Source organism: Scyliorhinus torazame, unplaced genomic scaffold (assembly GCF_047496885.1).
Source record: "Scyliorhinus torazame isolate Kashiwa2021f unplaced genomic scaffold, sScyTor2.1 scaffold_601, whole genome shotgun sequence".
Classification (NCBI taxonomy): Eukaryota; Metazoa; Chordata; class Chondrichthyes; order Carcharhiniformes; family Scyliorhinidae; genus Scyliorhinus; species Scyliorhinus torazame.
In genome coordinates this window covers 36,150-60,164 of record NW_027308328.1, presented here as the reverse complement: position 1 = coordinate 60,164, position 24,015 = coordinate 36,150, and the positions used below count along the sequence as shown (strand labels likewise).

The window sequence follows — 24,015 nt, the reverse complement described above, 5'->3', positions numbered from 1 at the left end:
CGAGCTCGCTCAGGCCACGGAGTGCGTGGAAAAGGCGGCTCCGAGCTCCAACGCACGGCCCATACAGGGGACCGAGCTCGCTCAGGCCACGGAGTGCGTGGAAAAGGCGGCTCCGAGCTCCAACGCACAGCCGATACAGGGGACCGAGCTCGCTCAGGCCACGGAGTGCGTGGAAAAGGCGGCTCCGAGCTCCAACGCACAGCCGATACAGGGGACCGAGCTCGCTCAGGCCACGGAGTGCGTGGAAAAGGCGGCTCCGAGCTCCAACGCACGGCCCATACAGGGGACCGAGCTCGCTCAGGCCACGGAGTGCGTGGAAAAGGCGGCTCCGAGCTCCAACACACGACCCATACAGGGGACCGAGCTCGCTCAGGCCACGGAGTGCGTGGAAAAGGCGGCTCCGAGCTCCAACGCACGGCCCATACAGGGGACCGAGCTCGCTCAGGCCACGGAGTGCGTGGAAAAGGCGGCTCCGAGCTCCAACGCACGGCCCATACAGGGGACCGAGCTCGCTCAGGCCACGGAGTGCGTGGAAAAGGCGGCTCCGAGCTCCAACGCACGGCCCATACAGGGGACCGAGCTCGCTCAGGCCACGGAGTGCGTGGAAAAGGCGGCTCCGAGCTCCAACGCACGGCCCATACAGGGGACCGAGCTCGCTCAGGCCACGGAGAGCGTGGAAAAGGCGGCTCCGAGCTCCAACGCACGGCCCATACAGGGGACCGAGCTCGCTCAGGCCACGGAGTGCGTGGAAAAGGCGGCTCCGAGCTCCAACGCACGGCCCATACAGGGGACCGAGCTCGCTCAGGCCACGGAGTGCGTGGAAAAGGCGGCTCCGAGCTCCAACGCACGGCCCATACAGGGGACCGAGCTCGCTCAGGCGACGGAGTGCGTGGAAAAGGCGGCTCCGAGCTCCAACGCACAGCCGATACAGGGGACCGAGCTCGCTCAGGCCACGGAGTGCGTGGAAAAGGCGGCTCCGAGCTCCAACGCACGGCCCATACAGGGGACCGAGCTCGCTCAGGCCACGGAGTGCGTGGAAAAGGCGGCTCCGAGCTCCAACGCACGGCCCATACAGGGGACCGAGCTCGCTCAGGCCACGGAGTGCGTGGAAAAGGCGGCTCCGAGCTCCAACGCACGGCCCATACAGGGGACCGAGCTCGCTCAGGCGACGGAGTGCGTGGAAAAGGCGGCTCCGAGCTCCAACGCACAGCCGATACAGGGGACCGAGCTCGCTCAGGCCACGGAGTGCGTGGAAAATGCGGCTCCGAGCTCCAACGCACGGCCCATACAGGGGACCGAGCTCGCTCAGGCCACGGAGTGCGTGGAAAAGGCGGCTCCGAGCTCCAACGCACGGCCGATACAGGGGACCGAGCTCGCTCAGGCCACGGAGTGCGTGGAAAAGGCGGCTCCGAGCTCCAACGCACAGCCGATACAGGGGAACGAGATCGCTCAGGCCACGGAGTGCGTGGAAAAGGCGGCTCCGAGCTCCAACGCACGGCCCATACAGGGGACCGAGCTCGCTCAGGCCACGGAGTGCGTGGAAAAGGCGGCTCCGAGCTCCAACGCACAGCCGATACAGGGGACCGAGCTCGCTCAGGCCACGGAGTGCGTGGAAAAGGCGGCTCCGAGCTCCAACGCACAGCCGATACAGGGGACCGAGCTCGCTCAGGCCACGGAGTGCGTGGAAAAGGCGGCTCCGAGCTCCAACGCACAGCCGATACAGGGGACCGAGCTCGCTCAGGCCACGGAGTGCATGGAAAAGGCGGCTCCGAGCTCCAACGCACGACCCATACAGGGGACCGAGCTCGCTCAGGCCACGGAGTGCGTGGAAAAGGCGGCTCCGAGCTCCAACGCACGGCCCATACAGGGGACCGAGCTCGCTCAGGCCACAGAGTGCGTGGAAAAGGCGGCTCCGAGCTCCAACGCAAGGCCGATACAGGGGACCGAGCTCGCTCAGGCCACGGAGTGCGTGGAAAAGGCGGCTCCGAGCTCCAACGCACGGCCCATACAGGGGACCGAGCTCGCTCAGGCCACGGAGTGCGTGGAAAAGGCGGCTCCGAGCTCCAACGCACGGCCCATACAGGGGACCGAGCTCGCTCAGGCCACGGAGTGCGTGGAAAAGGCGGCTCCGAGCTCCAACGCACGGCCCATACAGGGGACCGAGCTCGCTCAGGCCACGGAGTGCGTGGAAAAGGCGGCTCCGAGCTCCAACGCACGGCCCATACAGGGGACCGAGCTCGCTCAGGCCACGGAGTGCGTGGAAAAGGCGGCTCCGAGCTCCAACCTCCGATACAGGGGACCGAGCTCGCTCAGGCCACGGAGTGCGTGGAAAAGGCGGCTCTGAGCTCCAACGCACGGCCCATACAGGGGACCGAGCTCGCTCAGGCCACGGAGTGCGTGGAAAAGGCGGCTCCGAGCTCCAACGCACGGCCCATACAGGGGACCGAGCTCGCTCAGGCCACGGAGTGCGTGGAAAAGGCGGCTCCGAGCTCCAACGCACGGCCCATACAGGGGACCGAGCTCGCTCAGGCCACGGAGTGCGTGGAAAAGGCGGCTCCGAGCTCCAACGCACGGCTCATACAGGGGACCGAGCTCGCTCAGGCCACGGAGTGCGTGGAAAAGGCGGCTCCGAGCTCCAACGCACAGCCGATACAGGGGACCGAGCTCGCTCAGGCCACGGAGTGCGTGGAAAAGGCGGCTCCGAGCTCCAACGCACAGCCGATACAGGGGACCGAGCTCGCTCAGGCCACGGAGTGCGTGGAAAAGGCGGCTCCGAGCTCCAACGCACAGCCGATACAGGGGACCGAGCTCGCTCAGGCCACGGAGTGCATGGAAAAGGCGGCTCCGAGCTCCAACGCACGGCCCATACAGGGGACCGAGCTCGCTCAGGCCACGGAGTGCGTGGAAAAGGCGGCTCCGAGCTCCAACGCACGGCCCATACAGGGGACCGAGCTCGCTCAGGCCACAGAGTGCGTGGAAAAGGCGGCTCCGAGCTCCAACGCAAGGCCGATACAGGGGACCGAGCTCGCTCAGGCCACGGAGTGCGTGGAAAAGGCGGCTCCGAGCTCCAACGCACGGCCCATACAGGGGACCGAGCTCGCTCAGGCCACGGAGTGCGTGGAAAAGGCGGCTCCGAGCTCCAACGCACGGCCCATACAGGGGACCGAGCTCGCTCAGGCCACGGAGTGCGTGGAAAAGGCGGCTCCGAGCTCCAACGCACGGCCCATACAGGGGACCGAGCTCGCTCAGGCCACGGAGTGCGTGGAAAAGGCGGCTCCGAGCTCCAACGCACGGCCCATACAGGGGACCGAGCTCGCTCAGGCCACGGAGTGCGTGGAAAAGGCGGCTCCGAGCTCCAACCTCCGATACAGGGGACCGAGCTCGCTCAGGCCACGGAGTGCGTGGAAAAGGCGGCTCTGAGCTCCAACGCACGGCCCATACAGGGGACCGAGCTCGCTCAGGCCACGGAGTGCGTGGAAAAGGCGGCTCCGAGCTCCAACGCACGGCCCATACAGGGGACCGAGCTCGCTCAGGCCACGGAGTGCGTGGAAAAGGCGGCTCCGAGCTCCAACGCACGGCCCATACAGGGGACCGAGCTCGCTCAGGCCACGGAGTGCGTGGAAAAGGCGGCTCCGAGCTCCAACGCACGGCTCATACAGGGGACCGAGCTCGCTCAGGCCACGGAGTGCGTGGAAAAGGCGGCTCCGAGCTCCAACGCAAGGCCGATACAGGGCACCGAGCTCGCTCAGGCCACGGAGTGCGTGGAAAAGGCGGCTCCGAGCTCCAACGCACGGCCCATACAGGGGACCGAGCTCACTCAGGCCACAGAGTGCGTGGAAAAGGCGGCTCCGAGCTCCAACGCAAGGCCGATACAGGGGACCGAGCTCGCTCAGGCCACGGAGTGCGTGGAAAAGGCGGCTCCGAGCTCCAACGCACGGCCGATACAGGGGACCGAGCTCACTCAGGCCACGGAAGTGCGTGGAAAAGGCGGCTCCGAGCTCCAACGCACGGCCCATACAGGGGACCGAGCTCACTCAGGCGACGGAGTGCGTGGAAAAGGCGGCTCCGAGCTCCAACGCACGGCCGATACAGGGGACCGAGCTCACTCAGGCGACGGAGTGCATGGAAAAGGCGGCTCCGAGCTCCAACGCACGGCCGATACAGGGGACCGAGCTCACTCAGGCCACGGAGTGCGTGGAAAAGGCGGCTCCGAGCTCCAACGCACGGCCCATACAGGGGACCGAGCTCGCTCAGGCCACGGAGTGTGTGGAAAAGGAGGCTCCGAGCTCCAACGCACGGCCCATACAGGGGACCAAGCTCGCTCAGGCCACGGAGTGCGTGGAAAAGGCGGCTCCGAGCTCCAACGCACGGCCGATACTGGGGCGTAAAGCAAGTGTGGGGCGGCGTGGTCGCCAGTCTGCCCCGGGATTCACCGGCTCAGCACAGAACCAGACCCAGTCCTCGGAACCGGACTGGAATCCAGGGAGTGGGCAGAGGTGGGCGGGGTGGGGGGTGGTCAACCCGAGTGGGGAGGGGCTTGCTGTTGTTGCCGGGGGAGACCGCCCCCAGGAGACGTGTCGCGCTCGGGAGGTTGTGAAGGGGGCGAATTGAAGCACATTGCCACGTGACGCCAAGGCCAAGAAAAATAACCACCAGCAGTCCACAGCGCCACTGAATGTAGTGGAGAAGAGCTCTGAACAGGTGTCTGCGATGTATCCGTTGAATGCAGTCCTGATAGACAAGACGGCTCCAACTGAAATTGTCTTAAAGTCAAATGGCAAAACCCTTAAAATGGAAGTGGCCATCAGGGTTTATATTCACGGGATGTTGGGGTCGCTGGCCGGGCCCCCAGCATTTATTGCCCGTCCCTAGTTGCCCCCTTGAGAAGGTGGTGGGTGAGCCGCCTGCTTGAACCCGCTGCAGTCCCTGTGGTGTAGGTACACCCACTGTGCTGTTAGGGAGGGAGTTCCAGGGTGTTGCCCCGGCGACAGTGAAGGAGCGGCCGATATATTTCCCAGTCGGGGTGGGGAGTGACTCGGAGGGGAACCTCCAGGTGGTGGGGGTCCCAGGTATCTGCTGCTCTTGTCCTTCTAGATGGTAGAGGGGGTGGGTTTGGAAGGTGCTGCCTGAGGAGCCTTGGTGAGTCGCTGCAGTGCATCTTGTAGACGGGACACACGGCTGCCACTGTGCGTCGGTGGGGGAGGGAGTGAATGTTTGTGGCAGGGGGAGCCAATCAAGCGGGGCTGCTTTGTCCTGGATGGTGTCGAACTTCTCGAGTGTTGTTGGAGCTGCGCTCATCCAGGCAAGTGGAGAGTATTCCATCACACTCCTGACTTGTGCCTTGTAGATGGTGGACAGGCTTTGGGGGGGGGGTCAGGAGGTGAGTTACTCTCCGCAGGATTCCCAGCCTCTGACCTGCTCTGGTAGCCACAGTATTAATGTGGCCGGGTCCAGTTCAGTTTCTGATCAATGGTCACCCCCAGGATGTTGATTGTGGGGATTCAGCGATGGTGATGCCAGTGAATGTCAAGGGGGCAATGGTTAGATCCTCTCTTGTAGGAGATGGTCATTGCCTGGCTCGTGCGTGGCGCGAATGTAAGTTGCCACTTGTCAGCCCAAGCCTGGGTATTGTCCAGGGCTCGCTGCATTTGGACAGGGACTGCTTCAGTATCTGAGGAGTCGCGAATGGTGCTGAATGGTGGATTAAGGATGTAAAAGTCCAAGATGGACGTCAAATCCAGATTGATTTATAAATCCTTTAGAGCCAGACTCGCGCACTGCATCAGAAGGTGGAAGCAGAGCTGAAGAGGTTGGAGGATCTGAGGATAATCCGGTTTTTCCGGCCTGCTGTTCGGCATCGCTCGAGCCTGCGCAATCCTCCAGCGCACGATGGAAAATCTCGTCCAGGGAATTCCCGAAAACCAATGCTTTCCCTTGACGATATTATCACCGGCATGAAAGCAGAACACGTGATGAGTCCAGAGGAAGCATTAAAGAGATTTGGTGACACAGGGGTCCACCTAAAACTGGTGATAACCGCACTTTTCAGGCCTGGGAAGTGACACAGCTAGGATTTTGCGTGTGCACGTGACAGGGTCACACCCAGCGGGAGAAAAGGTCACGTCCGTACGAGACGACCCTGCACCCAAAAATGCCGGCGAGCTCAAATCCTTCCTCGGTCTGGTCAATTACTGTGGGAGGGTCATTTTGAATGTATCCGCACCGTTACACCAGCTGTTGAGGAAGATTCAGCGGTGGTGATGGACAGAGGGCCAAGGGGGAGGTCCTTCCGAGTCGTGAAACGGGCATTACGGTCTTCAAACCTCTTTGCGCATTTTGACCCTTGGGAAACCAATCGTGCTGCCGGGTGATGCGTCCCCTTGGGGGACAGGGGCTAAAAGCCCACAATATGGGAGATGGTGGTTCGGAGCGGCCCATCGCCTTTACCTCAAGGACCCTTTGTGAAGCAGAATGAAAGGGTGTCCAGATTGAGAAGGAGGGCTTAGCGGGTACGTATGGGTGTGAAAGAATTCCACCAATATGCGTCTGGCCGGTGATTCCTGGGCCTGTTAATTGAAGACCATCCATAGCTTCGGTGACGGTGGAGTGGAGGGCCTTGTTAAACAAACAAAGGACAAAGAAAAGTACAGCACAGGCCCTTCGGCCCTCCAAGCCCGTGCCGACCATACTGCCCGACTAAACTACAATCTTCTACACTTCCTGGGTCCGTATCCCTCTATTCCCATCCTATTCATGTATTTGTCAAGATGCCCCTTAAATGTCCCTATCGTCCCTGCTTCCACCACCTCCTCCGGTAGCGAGTTCCAGGCACCCACTACCCTCTGCGTAAAAAACTTCCCTCGCACTCTTTTATTACACTTCTGGTAGTATGTTCTTCCACTGAATGTAATATATGTTACTCAGTACTGTTGTTGAGGAGGTTTTCTGAATCTTGATGAGAAAGACTCGAAGCCGTCCAGCAGTAACAAAAGAGTTATTGAGTAACTAAAACAATAATTTTGTGAGTTCTTTACGAGTCTACAAAATTATGAGGGGCATAGACAGAGTGGATAGTCAGAGGCTTTTCCCCAGGGTAGAGGGGTCAATTACTAGGGGGCATAGGTTTAAGGTGAGAGGGGCAAAGTTTAGAGTAGATGTACGAGGCAAGTTTTTTACGCAGAGGGTAGTGGGTGCCTGGAACTCACTACCGGAGGAGGTGGTGGAAGCAGGGACGATAGGGACATTTAAGGGGCATCTTGACAAATATATGAATAGGATGGGAATAGAGGGATACGGACCCAGGAAGTGTAGGAGATTGTAGTTTAGTCGGGCAGCATGGTCGGCACGGGCTTGAAGGGCCGAAGGGCCTGTTCCTGTGCTGTACTTTTCTTTGTTCTTTGTTCTTCCACCACCGTTGGGATTGGCCGGGTGGCCTGTGGACCAGGGTCCACGTTCGCACTGTTGTTGGCCTGTTTGTGGACAATTTGTTTTTGGCGCCAGTGGTTGCCCAATCGGAATGGCCATCGGTTCAAGAGATGGGAACCACTACCTGGCGACCGTGGTGGGTGCCGTGCGGGCCTGGTGGGTGCCGTGCGGCCGTGGTGGGTGCCGTGCGGGCCTGGTGGGTGCCGTGCGGGCCTGGTGGGTGCCGTGCGGCCGTGGTGGGTGCCGTGCGGCCGTGGATTGGCCATGATAAATTGCCCTTAGTGTCCAAAATTGCCCTTAGTGTTGGGTGGGGTTACTGGGTTATGGGGATGGGGTGGAGGTGTGGGCTTGGGTAGGGTGCTCTTTCCAAGAGCCGGTGCAGACTCGATGGGCCGAATGGCCTCCTTCTGCACTGTAAATTCTATGGTAATCTATGATTGGTGCCGTGCGGCCCTGGTGGGTGCCATGCGGGCCTGGTGGGTGCCGTGCGGCCCTGGTGGGTGCCGTGCGACCGTGGTGGGTGCCGTGCGGCCCTGGTGGGTGCCGTGCGGCCATAGGTGGGTGCCGTGCGGGCCTGGTGGGTGCCGTGCGGGCCTGGTGGGCGCCGTGCGGCCCTGGTGGGTGCCGTGCGGGCCTGGTGGGTGCCGTGCGGCCCTGGTGGGTGCCGTGCGGCCATAGGTGGGTGCCGTGCGGCCCTGGTGGGTGCCGTGCGGCCATAGGTGGGTGCCGTGCGGCCATAGGTGGGTGCCGTGCTACCCTGGTGGGCGCCGTGGGGCCCTGGTGGGTGCCGTGCGGCCCTGGTGGGTGCCGTGCGGCCATAGGTGGGTGCCGTGCGGCCCTGGTGGGTGCCGTGCGGCCCTGGTGGGTGCCGTGCGGGCCTGGTGGGTGCCGTGCGGGCCTGGTGGGTGCCGTGCGGCCCTGGTGGGTGCCGTGCGGCCCTGGTGGGTGCCGTGCTACCCTGGTGGGTGCCGTGCGGCCCTGGTGGGTGCCGTGCGGCCCTGGTGGGTGCCGTGCGGCCCTGGTGGGTGCCGTGCGGGCCTGGTGGGTGCCGTGTGGCCAGCCATTTACGGGCTTCCCGATTCAATTGTTTCGCACAATTGCATCCCCTACACCCGGCGGTGATTTCTAGGTTTTTTGCGCGAGCAGATGGCAGACGACACACGAGGCCAGCTCACTACCACCCAGTGTCGGGCGGTTTGGCAGAGGGCGTCCAAACGTTCAGTGAAGAAGCAATCCCACAAAGCACTTCGTCAGCGGTTGGCTAATGTCTTGTTCTACCGCGGGGGGGGGGGGGGGGGGGGGGGGGGGGGGGGGGTTGAGGTGGGCCCCAGCTTGGCGTCGACAGGTCCAGCTAGCGCTGTGAACACTCCCGTAACTCTGTCCAGCCGGCGGGAGCCAGGGTTTGCCGTCCCCGCTGTGCCCGTCGAGGCCAGTTCACCTGTCGTCGAGGTGGTAACTCCTGAGGTGGCATTGACTGTTCATCGCCTGGTAGCCCAAAGAATGCCCCGAGCCGATGTCAGGGCTACGGAGCTGCAGAACCCGGAGGCCTCCCATTGACCTTTTGATGGACTCTGTCATCAAGTCGGAGAGAGATAGGTTCTTGATTAATACAGGGATCAGGGGTTATGGGGAGAGGGCAGGAGAATGGGGATGATCACCTACCCTGCACATCTTTTACAAGTGGCTGGGGCGAGCGGGGTGGTGAAGAGCAAGGAGAAATGGGAAGGGGAGTTGGGGGGGGGGAAAAGAGATCAATTGGGGAGTACGGAGTGAGGCACTGCGAAGGGTGAACGGGACCTCCTCTTGTGCGAGGAGGAGCCTGATACAGTTTAAGGTGCGTATGACTCGGGTGAGAATGAGTGGGTTCTTTCAGGGGGTAGCAGATGAGTGTGAGAGGTGTGGGTGGGGGGCCGGCGAATCACGCGCACATGTTTTGGGGTTGCGGAAAATTGGGAAGATTCTGGGCGGGTGTTCGCGGTTTCAGCCAGGATAGTGGAGGAGGGAGTGGACCAGGACCCTTTGGTGACGATATTTGGGGTCTCAGAGAAGCCGGAGCTCACGGGGAGGAGGGAGGCCGATGTTGTGGCCTTCGCCTCTCTGATCGCACGGGGGGGCGAATTGTAGTGGCGGTCGGCATCGCCCCCGGGGGGAGCGGCTTGGCTGGGTGACCTGTACGACTTGGAGAAGTGTTGGAGAAGAACACGGGGAGAATGTGCAGACTCCCTCTTTACAAAGTCTGCCTCACTTAAGATACATTTTCCAACCCTTTTCCCGACAATCTGAACTCACCCAATGGCGTGTTGAGTGGAATGTAAAATCTAAGATGACACCGCCTGAGGGACCAGAACCAGGTCTAACTGGTACCCTCCTGAGCCAGGGAGCAGGTAGGTGTGACACCCAGACCAGCGGGGGGGGGGCATCGAGAAAAGGCCCTTTCGGCCCGTCCAGTCTGCGCTGGTCAGAAACAACCACCTAACTATTCTAGCCCCGCTTCCCAGCACTTGTCCCAGAGCCGTGTCTGCCCTGGGATCGCAAGCGCACATCTAAATACTTCCCAAATGTTCTGAGGGTCTCTGCCTCCACCCCCCTTTCAAGCAGCGAGTTCCAGACTCCCCCCCCCCCCTCACATCCCCTCTAAACCTCCCACCCCCTCACCTTAAATCTCTGCCCCCTGGTCACTGAGCCCTCCACCAAGGGGAAACGTTTCTTCCTGTCGACTCTCTCTGTGCCCCTCATAATTTTCTACATCTCCATCACGCCCCCCCCTCGGTCTCCTCTGCTCCAAGGAAAACAACCCCAGTCTATCCAATCTCTCTTCATAACTAACACTCTCCAGCCCAGACAACATCCTGGTAAATCTCCTCTGCCCCCTTTCCAGTGGCTATCACATCCCTCCTGTAATGTGGATTCCAGAACTGCCCACAATACTCTCGCTGTGGCCTAACCAACGTTTTATACAGTTCCAGCAAATCCTCCCTGCTCTTAAACTCTCTGCCTCGGCTAATAATGAAAACAAAATGAAATGAAAATCGCTTATTGTCACAAGTAGGCTTCAAATGAAGTGACTGTGAAAAGCCCCTAGTCGCCACATTCCGGCGCCTGTTCGGGGAGGCTGGGACGGGAATTGAACCGTGCTGCTGGCCTGCCTTGGTCTGCTTCCAAAGCCAGCGATTTAGCCCTGTGCTATACAGCCCCTGTAATAAAGGCAAGTAGACCATAAGCCTTCTTAACCACTGTGTCCACCTGCTCTGCTACCTTTCGGGACGGGTGTACAGGCACACCCAGGTCCCTCTGATCCTCGGAGCTTCCCAGGGTCCTGCCGTTTATCCTGTATTCCCCTCGCCTTGTCTGTCCTGCCCAAGTGCATCACCTCACACTTATCCGGATTGAACTGCATTTGCCACTGATCAGCCCGTCTCTTTTTTCTTAAATGTATTTTATTACAAACATGTATCAAAACAGGTTACAGCCGATAAACACCCCGGGAAACATACTTCCCAGCAATCAACGATACAGTCTGTACAGATTTTTCCCTTTAACGCCCCGCCCCCCCGGCCGAACAGCTCCTCAAACACGGTCACAAACATCCCCCATCTTTCCTCAGACGCCCCCTGAAGAGCCCCTTGACTCACACTTCATCTTCTCTAATCGCAGGAAGTCGTACAGGTCACCCAACCAAGCTGCTCCCCCCCCCCCGGTGGCGATGCCGACCACCACTCCAGCAAAATTCGCCGCCGTGCGATCAGAGAGGCGAAGGCCACGACATCTGACCAGCCCGTCTCTATCCTCCTATAGTCGGGGGCTATCCTCCCCACCATTTACCAACCCACCCATTTTCGGATCATCCGCAAACTGACTGATCAACCCTCCTAACATTCATATCGAAATCATTCACAAACAGCAAAGGCACTGATCCCTGCGAGACCCCACTGGACACAGGTTTCCAGTCAGAAAATCACCCCTGGACCATCTCCCTCTGCTTCCTCCCACTCAGCCAATTCTGGATCCAATTTGCCAAATTTCCTTGGATCCCATGTGGAACTTTATCCAAAGCCTTGTTGAAGTCCAGGTAGGCCACGTCAAATACATCAAAAGGGGTGGGGGAAGGGTGGTGGCTAACAAAATTAGTTGCTTCCTGCCCAGCCTCCTGCTTCAAAAGGTCGGTCTGTGCTCAGCTGAGTTGGGTGTGGCTGACGGCCCCTGCAGTCAAATAGCCCGCTGGCACTCTCCGACGCGGCACAACCAGCTGGTGAGGCTCAGCCGGGAACAAACAATCCTTTCTGAGAGGTCACGTCCAGACTAGGAGTGGGCTCCATAAGGTGGAGGGGCAAAAGGAGGCCATTCGGCCCATCGAGTCTGCTCCGCCATTCAATGAGATCGTGGCTGATCTGATGTAATAATCCTCAACTCCACTTTCCCGCTTTATCCCCATCACCCTCGATTCTCTTACTGATTAAAAATCTGTCCATCTCAGCCTTGAACTTAATTAACGACCCAGCCCCTACAGCTCTCGAACATCCAAAGCAGAAGGAGGCCATTCGGCCCATCGGGTCTGCACCGACCCACTTTTTTTTCTTTTTATAAATTTAGAGTACCCAATTCATTTTTTCCAATTAAGGGACAATTTAGCGTGGCCAATCCACCTAGAATGTGCAAACTCCACACGGACAGTGACCCAGAGCCGGGATCAAACCTGGGACCTCAGCGCCGTGAGGCTGCAGTGCTAACCACTGCGCCACCGTGCTGCTCTGCACCGACCCACTTAAGCCCTCACTTCCACCCTATCCCCGTAACCCAATAATCCCTCCGAACCACTTTTTTTGGACACAAAGGGCAATTTAGCACGTCTTTGGACTGTGGGAGGAAACCCACGCAGACACGGGGAGAACGTGCTGACTCCGCACAGACAGTGACCCAGCGGGGAATCGAACCTGGGACCCTGGCGCTGTGAAGCCAGTGTTATCCACTTGTGCTACCGTGCTGCCCTAATTCTTCACCTCTCTGCAGTAAAGAATTCCACATTCACTCCCCTCTGAGAGAAGAAATTCCTTCTCATAGAACATAGAACAATACAGCGCAGTACAGGCCCTTCGGCCCACGATGTTGCACCGAAAAAATGCCCTCAATGTTGGCGAGTTCACTACTGTAGCAGTAGTGAGGCATTCCACGGCCTCACTACTCTTTGCGTAAAGAACCTACCTCTGACCTCTGTCCTATATCTATTACCCCTCAGTTTAAAGCTATGTCCCCTCGTGCCAGCCATTTCCATCCGCAGGAGAAGGCTCTCACTGTTCACCCTATCCAACACCCAATCATTTTGTATGCCTCTATTAAGTCTCCTCTTAACCTTCTTCTCTCCAACGAAAACAACCTCAAGTCCATCAGCCTTTCCTCATAAGATTTTCCCTCCATACCAGGCAACATCCTGGTAAATCTCCTCTGTACCCGCTCCAAAGCCTCCACGTCCTTCCTATAATGCGGTGACCAGAACTGTACGCAATACTCCAAATGCGGCTGTACCACAGTTCTGGACAGCTGCAACATGACCTCCCGACTCCGGAACTCAATCCCTCTACCAATAAAGGCCAACACTCCATAGGCCTTCTTCTCAACCCTATCAACCTGGGTGGCAACTTTCAGGGATCTATGTACATGGACACCTAGATCCCTCTGCTCATCCACACTTTCAAGAACTTTACCATTAGCCAAATATTCCGCATTCCTGTTATTCCTTCCAAAGTGAATCACCTCACACTTCTCTACATTAAACTCCATTTGCCACCTCTCAGCCCAGCTCTGCAGCTTATCTATATCCCTCTTTAACCTGCTACATCCTTCCACACTATCGACAACACCACCGACTTTAGTATCGTCTGCAAATTTACTCACCCACCCTTTTTGCGCCTTCCTCTAGGTCATTGATAAAAATGACAAACAGCAACGGCCCCAGAACAGATCCTTGTGGTACTCCACTTGTGACTGTACTCCATTCTGAACATTTCCCATCAAACACCACCCTCTGTCTTCTTTCAGCTAGCCAATTTCTGATCCACATCTCTAAATCACCCTCAATCCCCAGCCTCCGTATTTTCTGCAATAGCCTACCGTGGGGAACCTTATCAAACGCTTTACTGAAATCCATATACACCACATCAACTGCTCTACCCTCATCTACCTGTTCAGTCACCTTCTCAAAGAACTCAATAAGGTTTGTGAGGCATGACCTACCCTTCACAAAGCCATGCTGACTATCCCTGATCATATTATTCCTATCTAGATGATTATAAATCTTGTCTCTTATAATCCCTTCCAAGACTTTACCCACTACAGACGTGAGGCTCACCGGTCTATAGTTGCCGGGGTTGTCTCTGCTCCCCTTTTTGAACAAAGGGACCACATTTGCTGTCCTCCAGTCCTCTGGCACTATTCCTGTAGCCAATGATGACATAACAATCAAAGCCAAAGGTCCAGCAATCTCTTCCCTGGCCTCCCAGAGAATCCTAGGATAAATCCCATCAGGTCCCGGGGACTTATCTATTTTCAGCCTGTCCAGAATTGCCAACACCTCTTCCCTACGTACCTCAATGCCATCTATTCTATTAGCCTGGGGCTCAGCATTCTCCTCCACAACATTATCTTTTTCCTGAGTGAATACTGACGAAAAATATTCATTTAGTACCTCGCCTATCTCTTCAGACTCCACACACAATTTCCCATCCCTGTCCTTGACTGGTCCTACTCTTTCCCTAGTCATTCGCTTATTCCTGACATACCTATAGAAAGCTTTTGGGTTTTCCTTGATCCTTCCTGCCAAATACTTCTCATGTCCCCTCCTTGCTCGTCTTAGCTCTCTCTTTAGATCCTTCCTCGCTACCTTGTAACTATCCATCGCCCCAACTGAAACTTCACACCTCATCTTCACATAGGCCTCCTTCTTCCTCTTAACAAGAGATTCCACTTCCTTGGTAAACCACGGTTCCCTCGCTCGACGCCTTCCTCCCTGCCTTACCGGTACATACTCATCAAGAACACGCAGTAGCTGATCCTTGAACAAGCCCCACTTATCCAGTGTGCCCAACACTTGCAGCCTACTTCTCCACCTTATCCCCCCCAAGTCACGTCTAATGGCATCATAATTGCCCTTCCCCCAGCTATAACTCTTGCCCTGCGGTGTATACTTATCCCTTTCCATCATTAACGCAAACGTCACCGAATTGTGGTCACTGTCCCCAAAGTGCTCTCCTACCTCCAAATCCAACACCTGGCTTGGTTCATTACCCAAAACCAAATCCAACGTGGCCTCGCCTCTTGTTGGCCTGTCAACATATTGTTTCAGGAAACCCTCCTGCACACACTGTACAAAAAACGACCCATCTATTGTACTCGAACTATATCTTTTCCAGTCAATATTTGGAAAGTTAAAGTCTCCCATAATAACTACCCTGTTACTTTCGCTCTTATCCAGAATCATCTTCCCCATCCTTTCCTCTACATCCCTAGAACTATTAGGAGGCCTATAAAAAACTCCCAACAGGGTGACCTCTCCTTTCCTGTTTCTAACTTCAGCCCATACTACCTCGGAAGAAGAGTCCCCATCTAGCATCCTCTCCGCCACCGTAATACTGCTCTTGACTAGCAGCGCCACACCTCCCCCTCTTTTGCCTCCTTCTCTGAGCTTACTAAAACACCTAAACCCCGGAACCTGCAACATCCATTCCTGTCCCTGCTCTATCCATGTCTCCGAAATGGCCACAACATCGAAGTCCCAGGTACCAACCCATGCTGCCAGTTCCCCTACCTTGTTTCGTATACTCCTGGCATTGAAGTAGACACACTTCAAACCACCTACCTGAACACTGGCCCCCTCCTGCGACGTCAAATCTGTGCTCCTGACCTCTATACTCTCATTCTCCCTTACCCTAAAACTACAATCCAGGTTCCCATGCCCCTGCTGCATTAGTTTAAACCCCCCCAAAGAGCACTAACAAATCTCCCCCCCAGGATATTTGTGCCCCTCAGGTTCAGATGTAGACCATCCTGTCTGTAGAGGTCCCACCTTCCCCAGAAAGAGCCCCAGTTATCCAGAAATCTGAATCCCTCCCGCCTGCACCATTCCTGTAGCCACGTGTTTAATTGCTCTCTCTCCCTATTCCTCATCTCACTATCACGTGGCACGGGCAACAACCCAGAGATAACAACTCTGTTTGTTCTAGTTCTGAGCTTCCATCCTAGCTCCCTGAAAGCCTGCCTGACATCCTTGTCCCCTTTCCTATGTCGTTAGTGCCAATGTGGACCACGACTTGGGGCTGCTCCCCCTCCCCCCAAGGACCCGGAAAACACGATCCGAGACATCACGTACCCTTGCACCTGGGAGGCAACATACCAAACGTGAGTCTCTCACGCTCCCACAAAATCCTCTCCACCAGAATTTATTGGTGAGGGTCTTCCCAGACGTCCGCGGGTCGACTTCCTGTTCCCGCCTAAAACACTAGTTTATTAAAAAAAAATTCTCAGCTCCTGCTGAAATTGACTAACCAGCCAGCTCCACTCCCGCCGAAATCGACTGGCCTGCCCCTGCAAAGAGAAGTGAACAGGACAAGGACAGACTTACCTCCCAGCAGCCACTTCCGCAATGCTCCCGCTGAAACTGACTCACCAGCTGATTCTCCCGCCGAAATCGACTGGCCTGCCCCTGCAAAGACAAGTGCTTTTAAAGGTTGACTTACCTCCCAGCAACCTCCTTCCGCAATGCTCCCGCTGAAACTGACTCACCAGCTGTTCTCACGCCGAAATCGACTGGCCTGCCCCTGCAAAGACAAGTGCTTTTAAAGGACAGACTTACCTCATCTCGGTCTTCAATGGATAACCCTTTACGCGGAGATTAGGCCCTCTCGTCCTAGACTCTCCCACAAGGGGAAACATCAGACTTGACCCTGTCAAACCCCCTGAGAATCTGATATGTCTCAATACGGTCTCCTCTATGGCCTGCTGCAAGATGCTGGTCTCTAATTTCTCTGTTTTTACAGGCTGTTGGAGGATATTAACATTTCCCGCTCTGTTGAAGGGACAACACGCCATCATCCTCCCCGTGGACAACCACAACCTCCTCGCCTTCACCGCCTGCATCTGGGCAAAGCCAAGCATCGGGACAAATGGAACAGCCCTCTTTTCCTATAGCACCGAGGGAAACCACACCCAATTCCAGCTCTACCTTGGCAGAGGCTGGGTACAGCTCTCAGTCGGCACGGCGGAGGTGCGCGTTCGCGCCCGCCCAGCGCAAAGGTGGACGCACTACTGTGGGATCTGGGACGGTGACTCGGGGGACACCACCCTGGTGGTAGACGGGCAGGCGGTGGCGACGCGCAGCACGCGGGCTGGGCCCCGCACAATCCCTGGCAGAGGAGCGGTGCGGCTGGGGCACAGGGGCGCCGAAAGCCACGAGGGCGGGGAGAAGGCCCTCACCACCTTCGCCGGAAAGCTGACAGGCTTCAACCTGTGGGACTCGGCGCTCACAGAGGTGGAGATCGGCCATCTGCTGAGGAGCAAAGGGTGTGACGTTAAGGGTAACATGGTGGGGTGGGATGACTCTCCGGTTACCGAGGGTGCTGGTGTGCTGTTCCATTAGGCAAACATTCGATTCCAGGGAGCTTCATGCCACAGATTATAAATCCCTCCCCCCAACCCCCTCAATAAACTGAACGTTTATTTTCCTTTCTTTTTAAAAAAAAATGGTTACTTTATGAAATAAAAAATGGGTTTCATTGACATCATTACCTTCAATGTGGTCAAGGCAGCCGTTTTAAACCTGGTCAAGGCAGCCATTTTGTGACCCAAGTTCCTGGCCAAAGCATCCATTTTGTGACCAAAGAATCTGCCCAAGGCAGCCATTTTGTGAGCAGAGAACCTGGTCACGGCAACCATTTTGTGACTCAAGATCCTGGTCAAGGCAGCCATTTTGTGAGCAGAGAACCTGGCCAGGGCAGCCATTTTGAAGTCTCCACATCCACTAGCCCGGCCAGTCCATATTGCAAAACTAGTCAAGCGCCACAACAGAGGTTTAAAAAATTAAAAGGTTTTGCGTCCGCCAAAATGTTGCACATTTCCTCACCAGGACACGGCCCAAGAGAGCCCATGGCCGGGGTTTTCAATAAGGTACTGCCTTGTCATACAACAATACGGTCAACTTGGGTACCCAGTTTTATCTTCGTGAACCAGTTAAAGGAGTAAGCTTATTGACCCACCCCCCCCCCCCCCCCCCCCCCCCAGCCGATACCTCGACAATTACCCCTCTAAATAGTTGGATTCTTTAGTCAGGTGGCGTAACTGCACTGACAGTATTGGGTTGACTATATATATTCTTCTCAACTAGTAAAACAATGAAGAAACAATTTGCTTATTTCAACCTACAGTATACAAAGTTTCCTTATTTCGAGCTTGTCTGTAGTTCACGTAAAACATGTTTTAAATGTATCAGGGGCATAATGGATGTTCTGCAGCCGTTAAGCTATTATCGCAAAGTGCTTTCAAGAATATCCCATATTTACCTAAACAGCCCTCAACTGTTAAATCCCATTTAAATGCATCAATACCTTGTTCACTCCCCTGTGGGAGCGAGTCCCACATTCTCCCCACTCCCCTGTGGGAACGAGTCCCAAATTCTCCCCTCTCCCCTGTAGGAGCGAGTCCCACATTCTCCCCACTCCCTGTAGGAGCGAGTCCCACATTCTCCCCACTCCCTGTAGGAGCGAGTCCCACATTCTCCCCACTCCCTGTAGGAGCGAGTCCCCCATTCTCCCCACTCCCTGTGGGAGCGAGTCCCACATTCTCCCCACTCCCTGTAGGAGCGAGTCCCCCATTCTCCCCACTCCCCTGTGGGAGCGAGTCCCACATTCTCCCCACTCCCTGTGGGAGCGAGTCCCACATTCTCCCCACTCCCTGTAGGAGCGAGTCCCACATTCTCCCCACTCCCTGTGGGAGCGAGTCCCACATTCTCCCCACTCCCCTGTGGGAGCGAGTCCCACATTCTCCCCACTCGCTGGGTAAAGAGGTTGCTCCTGAATCCCCCATCGGGATGTATTAGTGACTGTCCGAAACGGATTGTTCCTGCCTGGCTTTGCACCCACCCCACAACTAGAAACATCCTCTCTACGTCCACCCTATCGGAGCTCTTCATAATTTGCACAGGCCTCTTGTCACGGGAGCCCATAGTCTCGAGAAAACGGTGATTGTGCGACCTTTTCTGCTGGGTTTCAGTCATCATCCCCCCCACCTTGGATGAGAGGGTGGCGAAGATGGGATTGGGCGATGATGTGAATCAAGACCAGCAGGAGGCCACTGGGCCCCTCGGGCCTGCTCCGCCATCCAATGAGATCACAATCGATCCGATTGTAACACCCAACCCCACATTCCCACCTACAGGGCCGATCACCCCCTTGTTAGTCAACAATCTATCCACCTGGGCCTTCAAAATATTCGGGTTCCTTTTGATGACGAGGGTCCCAGACACTCCAAAAGAAAAGTTTTCCTCATCTCCAGTTTGAAATGGGGGATTCCTTATTTTTAAAAGTCGGCGAGGGAGCACAGTGGGTAGCACAGTTGCTTCACGGCTCCAGGGTCCCAGGTTCGATTCCGGCTTGGGTCACTGTCTGTGCGGAGTCTGCACGTCCTCCCCGTGTGTGCGTGGGTTTCCTCCGGGTGCTCCGGTTTCCTCCCACAGTCCAAAGATGTGCAGGTTAGGTGGATTGGCCGCGCTAAATTGCCCTGAGTGTCCAAAATTGCCCTGAGTGTTGGGCGGAGGTGTTGACTATGGGTGGGGTGCTCTTTCCGGGGGCTGGTGCAGAATCAATGGGCCGAACGGCCTCCTCCTGCACCATAAATTCAATAATTCTATAATATTCCAACCCCTCCAAGGGCCAGTTGCCAGATGAGGACTTGGCTTTGACATCGCCCCGAGTCAAACTGCCCACCGACAATAACAGCGAGGCTGGGCTGGGGGCGGGGGGAGAGAACGGGGGGGGGGGGGTTTCAACACGAGGACTCAGCACCTCCAGGTGAAAACAAGCAAACAAAATCACCCAGAAAAACAGACAACAACGCCGACTCCAACAACTTGGATATTCTCGGTTTTAAATTCAGCATTATACATTTTATTGTACATTTTTACAAGGACAAAAATAATCAACAACTTAAATATTTTTGTTAAATGCACATTATATGAATAAAAATGACAAGCTATCACAAAATACATATTGCCTTCCTCGCGGTTTATATTAAAACTCTGCTCCCACGTCCTTACGGTTTGCCGAGGCCAGTTTTAGTCACATGTCCCATCGGAATTCAATCCGTTTACTGATCCCCAGTCAATGTGGACAAAAGCAGGTAAGATAGTGTCTGAGGGGGGAGGGAGACGGCGAGGGAGGAGGGGAGGGGGACGGCGAGGGAGGAGGGGAGGGAGACGGCGAGGGAGGAGGGGAGGGAGACGGCGAGGGAGGAGGGGAGGGAGACGGCGAGGGGGGCGGGGAGGGAGACGGCGAGGGAGGCGGGGAGGGAGACGGCGAGGGGGGCGGGGAGGGAGACGGCGAGGGGGACGGGGAGGGAGACGGCGAGGGGGACGGGGAGGGAGACGGCGAGGGGGACGGGGAGGGAGACGGCGAGGGGGACGGCGAGGGGGACGGCGAGGGGGACGGGGAGGGAGACGGCGAGGGGGACGGGGAGGGAGACGGCGAGGGGGACGGGGAGGGAGACGGCGAGGGGGACGGGGAGGGAGACGGCGAGGGGGACGGGGAGGGAGACGGCGAGGGGGACGGGGAGGGAGACGGCGAGGGAGACGGCGAGGGAGACGGCGAGGGGGACGGGGAGGGGGACGGGGAGGGGGACGGGGAGGGAGCGAGGGGGACGGGGAGGGAGCGAGGGGGACGGGGAGGGAGCGAGGGGGACGGGGAGGGAGCGAGGGGGACGGGGAGGGAGCGAGGGGGACGGGGAGGGAGCGAGGGGGACGGGGAGGGAGCGAGGGGGACGGGGAGGGAGCGAGGGGGACGGGGAGGGAGCGAGGGGGACGGGGAGGGAGCGAGGGGGACGGGGAGGGAGCGAGGGGGACGGGGAGGGAGCGAGGGGGACGGGGAGGGAGCGAGGGGGACGGGGAGGGAGCGAGGGGGACGGGGAGGGAGCGAGGGGGACGGGGGTTAACTGGGCTGGGGAAAGATAAGGCTTGGCTGTGATGTTTCAGTGGCTGAGCAACCGACAGGTACTTGGCACGCACTAACACCCACCACACCCTCGGCAAAACTGATCAGTTCTCTGCTTGCCAGTCCCCAGGCTCTGATCAATCAATGTCCCGTCAGCATCGGTGGGCTGTTGGGTTTGTAGCGGGCGTTATGAGCAGAGGTTGGTGTGTGGCTGCGTGCGTCGTTTCCTATCTTGACCATCCCAGGGGAGGAGGCGACGCAGTGTGGGAGGCCGATGTGGCCCACCGCCTCATTCAGATGGCGCACAGCCCCGGCCGACTCCACCAGATCGGTTAACACTCGTGAGAAAAGTAAAAGCAGTCGAGCGCCAGGCAGGGAAACGGTGGGAGAGGCTCGGGACTGACGGTGGAGCGAGCAGGAGGGTCGCTCGGGCACAGCGCTGCCCGCCTGCTCTCACATGTACTGCGGGCTCGACGCACTGTCCATTTCTACCTCGATGGAAACGACATGGTGACCGGGGATCATTGCCAACCCCAGCACGCGCGGCTCGCCCTGCAACAAGGAATCTGCAACACAACAAACGGGACAGCAAATTCCTCACTACCTTGGCAAACAAATGGGATACCGGCTCGGGGGAAGACACAGCAACACTCCACAAGCGCCTCCAGGAGCGCGTCCAGCTCTGGCCGGCAGTTACACAGCAACATAGAAAACAGGAGCAGGAGGAGACCATTCAGCCCCTCGAGCCTGCTGCACCATTCATTCTGATCGCGGTTGATCATCCAACTCAATAGACTAATCCCACATTCCCCCCATATACATAATGGCTCCTGTTATTTACACACACACTCTGGACTCTCCCCTCGCAGACTCCTGTTATTTACACACACACTCTGGACTCTCTCCTCGCAGACTCCTGTTATTTACACACACACTCTGGACTCTCTCCTCGCAGACTCCTGTTATTTACACACACACTCTGGACTCTCTCCTCGCAGACTCCTGTTATTCACACACACACTCTGGACTCTCCCCTCGCAGACTCCTGTTATTTACACACACACGCTGGACTCTCTCCTCGCAGGCTCCTGTTATTTACACACACACTCTGGACTCTCCCCTCGCAGACTCCTGTTATTTACACACACTCTGGACTCTCTCCTCGCAGACTCCTGTTATTTACACACAAACACACACTGGACTCTCTCCTCGCAGGCTCCTGTTATTTACACACACACTGGACTCTCCCCTCGCAGACTCCTGTTATTTACACACACACTGGACTCTCCCCTCGCAGACTCCTGTTATTTACACACACACACACACTCTGGACTCTCCCCTCGCAGACTCCTGTTATTTACACACACACTCTGGACTCTCTCCTCGCAGACTCCTGTTATTTACACACACACTCTGGACTCTCTCCTCGCAGACTCCTGTTATTTACACACACACTCTGGACTCTCTCCTCGCAGACTCCTGTTATTCACACACACACTCTGGACTCTCCCCTCGCAGACTCCTGTTATTTACACACACACGCTGGACTCTCCCCTCGCAGACTCCTGTTATTTACACACACACTGGACTCTCTCCTCGCAGACTCCTGTTATTTACACACACACTCTGGACTCTCTCCTCGCAGACTCCTGTTATTTACACACACACACTGGACTCTCTCCTGTTATTTACACACACACACTGGACTCTCTCCTCGCAGACTCCTGTTATTTACACACACACACTGGACTGTCCCCTCGCAGACTCCTGTTATTTACACACACACTCTGGACTATCTCCTGTTATTTACACACACACGCTGGACTCTCTCCTCGCAGACTACTGTTATTTACACACACACTCTGGACTCTCTCCTCGCAGACTCCTGTTATTTACACACACACTCTGGACTCTCTCCTCGCAGACTCCTGTTATTTACACACACACACTGGACTCTCTCCTGTTATTTACACACACACTGGACTCTCTCCTCGCAGACTCCTGTTATTTACACACACACTCTGGACTCTCTCCTCGCAGACTCCTGTTATTTACACACACACACTGGACTCTCTCCTGTTATTTACACACACACACTCTGGACTCTCTCCTCGCAGACTCCTGTTATTTACACACACACTCTGGACTCTCTCCTCGCAGACTCCTGTTATTTTCACACACACACTGGACTCTCCCCTCGCAGACTCCTGTTATTTACACACACACACTGGACTCTCTCCTCGCAGCCTCCTGTTATTTACACACACACTGGACTCTTTCCTCGCAGACTCCTGTTATTTACACACACACTGGACTCTCTCCTCGCAGACTCCTGTTATTTACACACACTCTGGACTCTCTCCTCGCAGACTCCTGTTATTTACACACACACTCTGGACTCTCTCCTGTTATTTACACACACACTCTGGACTCTCTCCTCGCAGACTCCTGTTATTTACACACACACACTGGACTCTCCCCTCGCAGACTCCTGTTATTTACACACACACACTGGACTCTCTCCTCGCAGACTCCTGTTATTTACACAAACACACTGGACTCTCCCCTCGCAGACTCCTGTTATTTACACACACACACTGGACCCTCTCCTCGCAGACTCCTGTTATTTACACACACACTCTGGACTCTCTCCTCGCAGACTCCTGTTATTTACACACACACACTCTGGACTCTCTCCTCGCAGAGTCCTGTTATTTACACACACACTCTGGACTCTCTCCTCGCAGACTCCTGTTATTTACACACACACACTGGACTCTCTCATCGCAGACTCCTGTTATTTACACACACACTCTGGACTCTCTCCTGTTATTTACACACACACACTGGACTCTCTCCTCGCAGACTCCTGTTATTTACACACACACACTGGACTCTCTCCTCGCAGACTCCTGTTATATACACACACACTCTGGACTCTCTCCTGTTATTTACACACACACACTCTGGACTCTCTCCTCGCAGACTCCTGTTATTTACACACACACACTCTGGACGCTCTCCTGTTATTTACACACACACACTCTGGACTCTCTCCTCGCAGACTCCTGTTATTTACACACACACTCTGGACTCTCTCCTCGCAGACTCCTGTTATTTACACACACACTCGGGACTCTCTCCTCGCAGGCTCCTGTTATTTACACACACACTCTGGACTCGCTCCTCGCAGACTTCTGTTATTTACACACACACTCTGGACTCTCCCCTCGCAGACTCCTGTTATTTACACACACACTCTGGACTCTCTCCTCGCAGACTCCTGTTATTTACACACACACTCTGGACTCTCTCCTCGCAGACTCCTGTTATTTACACACACTCTGGACTCTCTCCTCGCAGACTCCTGTTATTTACACACACACTGGACTCTCTCCTCGCAGGC

At 56.4% G+C, this 24,015-nt stretch overlaps 2 protein-coding genes across 2 annotated transcripts in view; one reads left to right on the top strand and one right to left on the bottom strand.

The window, feature by feature from the left end:
• Nucleotides 1-16,420: 16,420 nt before the first annotated feature.
• Nucleotides 16,421-17,682, top strand: LOC140406552 (pentraxin-related protein PTX3-like). Its single transcript, XM_072494549.1, has one exon. It carries the CDS (start codon nt 16,421-16,423, stop codon nt 17,048-17,050), a length of 630 nt encoding a protein of 209 aa, XP_072350650.1. The 3' UTR covers nt 17,051-17,682.
• A 1,859-nt stretch (nt 17,683-19,541) lies between these two features.
• The window catches only part of naa38 (N-alpha-acetyltransferase 38, NatC auxiliary subunit), a 39,500-nt gene continuing 35,026 nt past the window's right edge, over nt 19,542-24,015 (bottom strand). Inside the window, exon 2 of the mRNA XM_072494550.1 lies at nt 19,542-21,175. Coding sequence (XP_072350651.1) covers nt 21,063-21,175 — 113 coding nt within the window. The 3' untranslated portion in view covers nt 19,542-21,062. The remainder of the gene's footprint in view (nt 21,176-24,015) is intronic.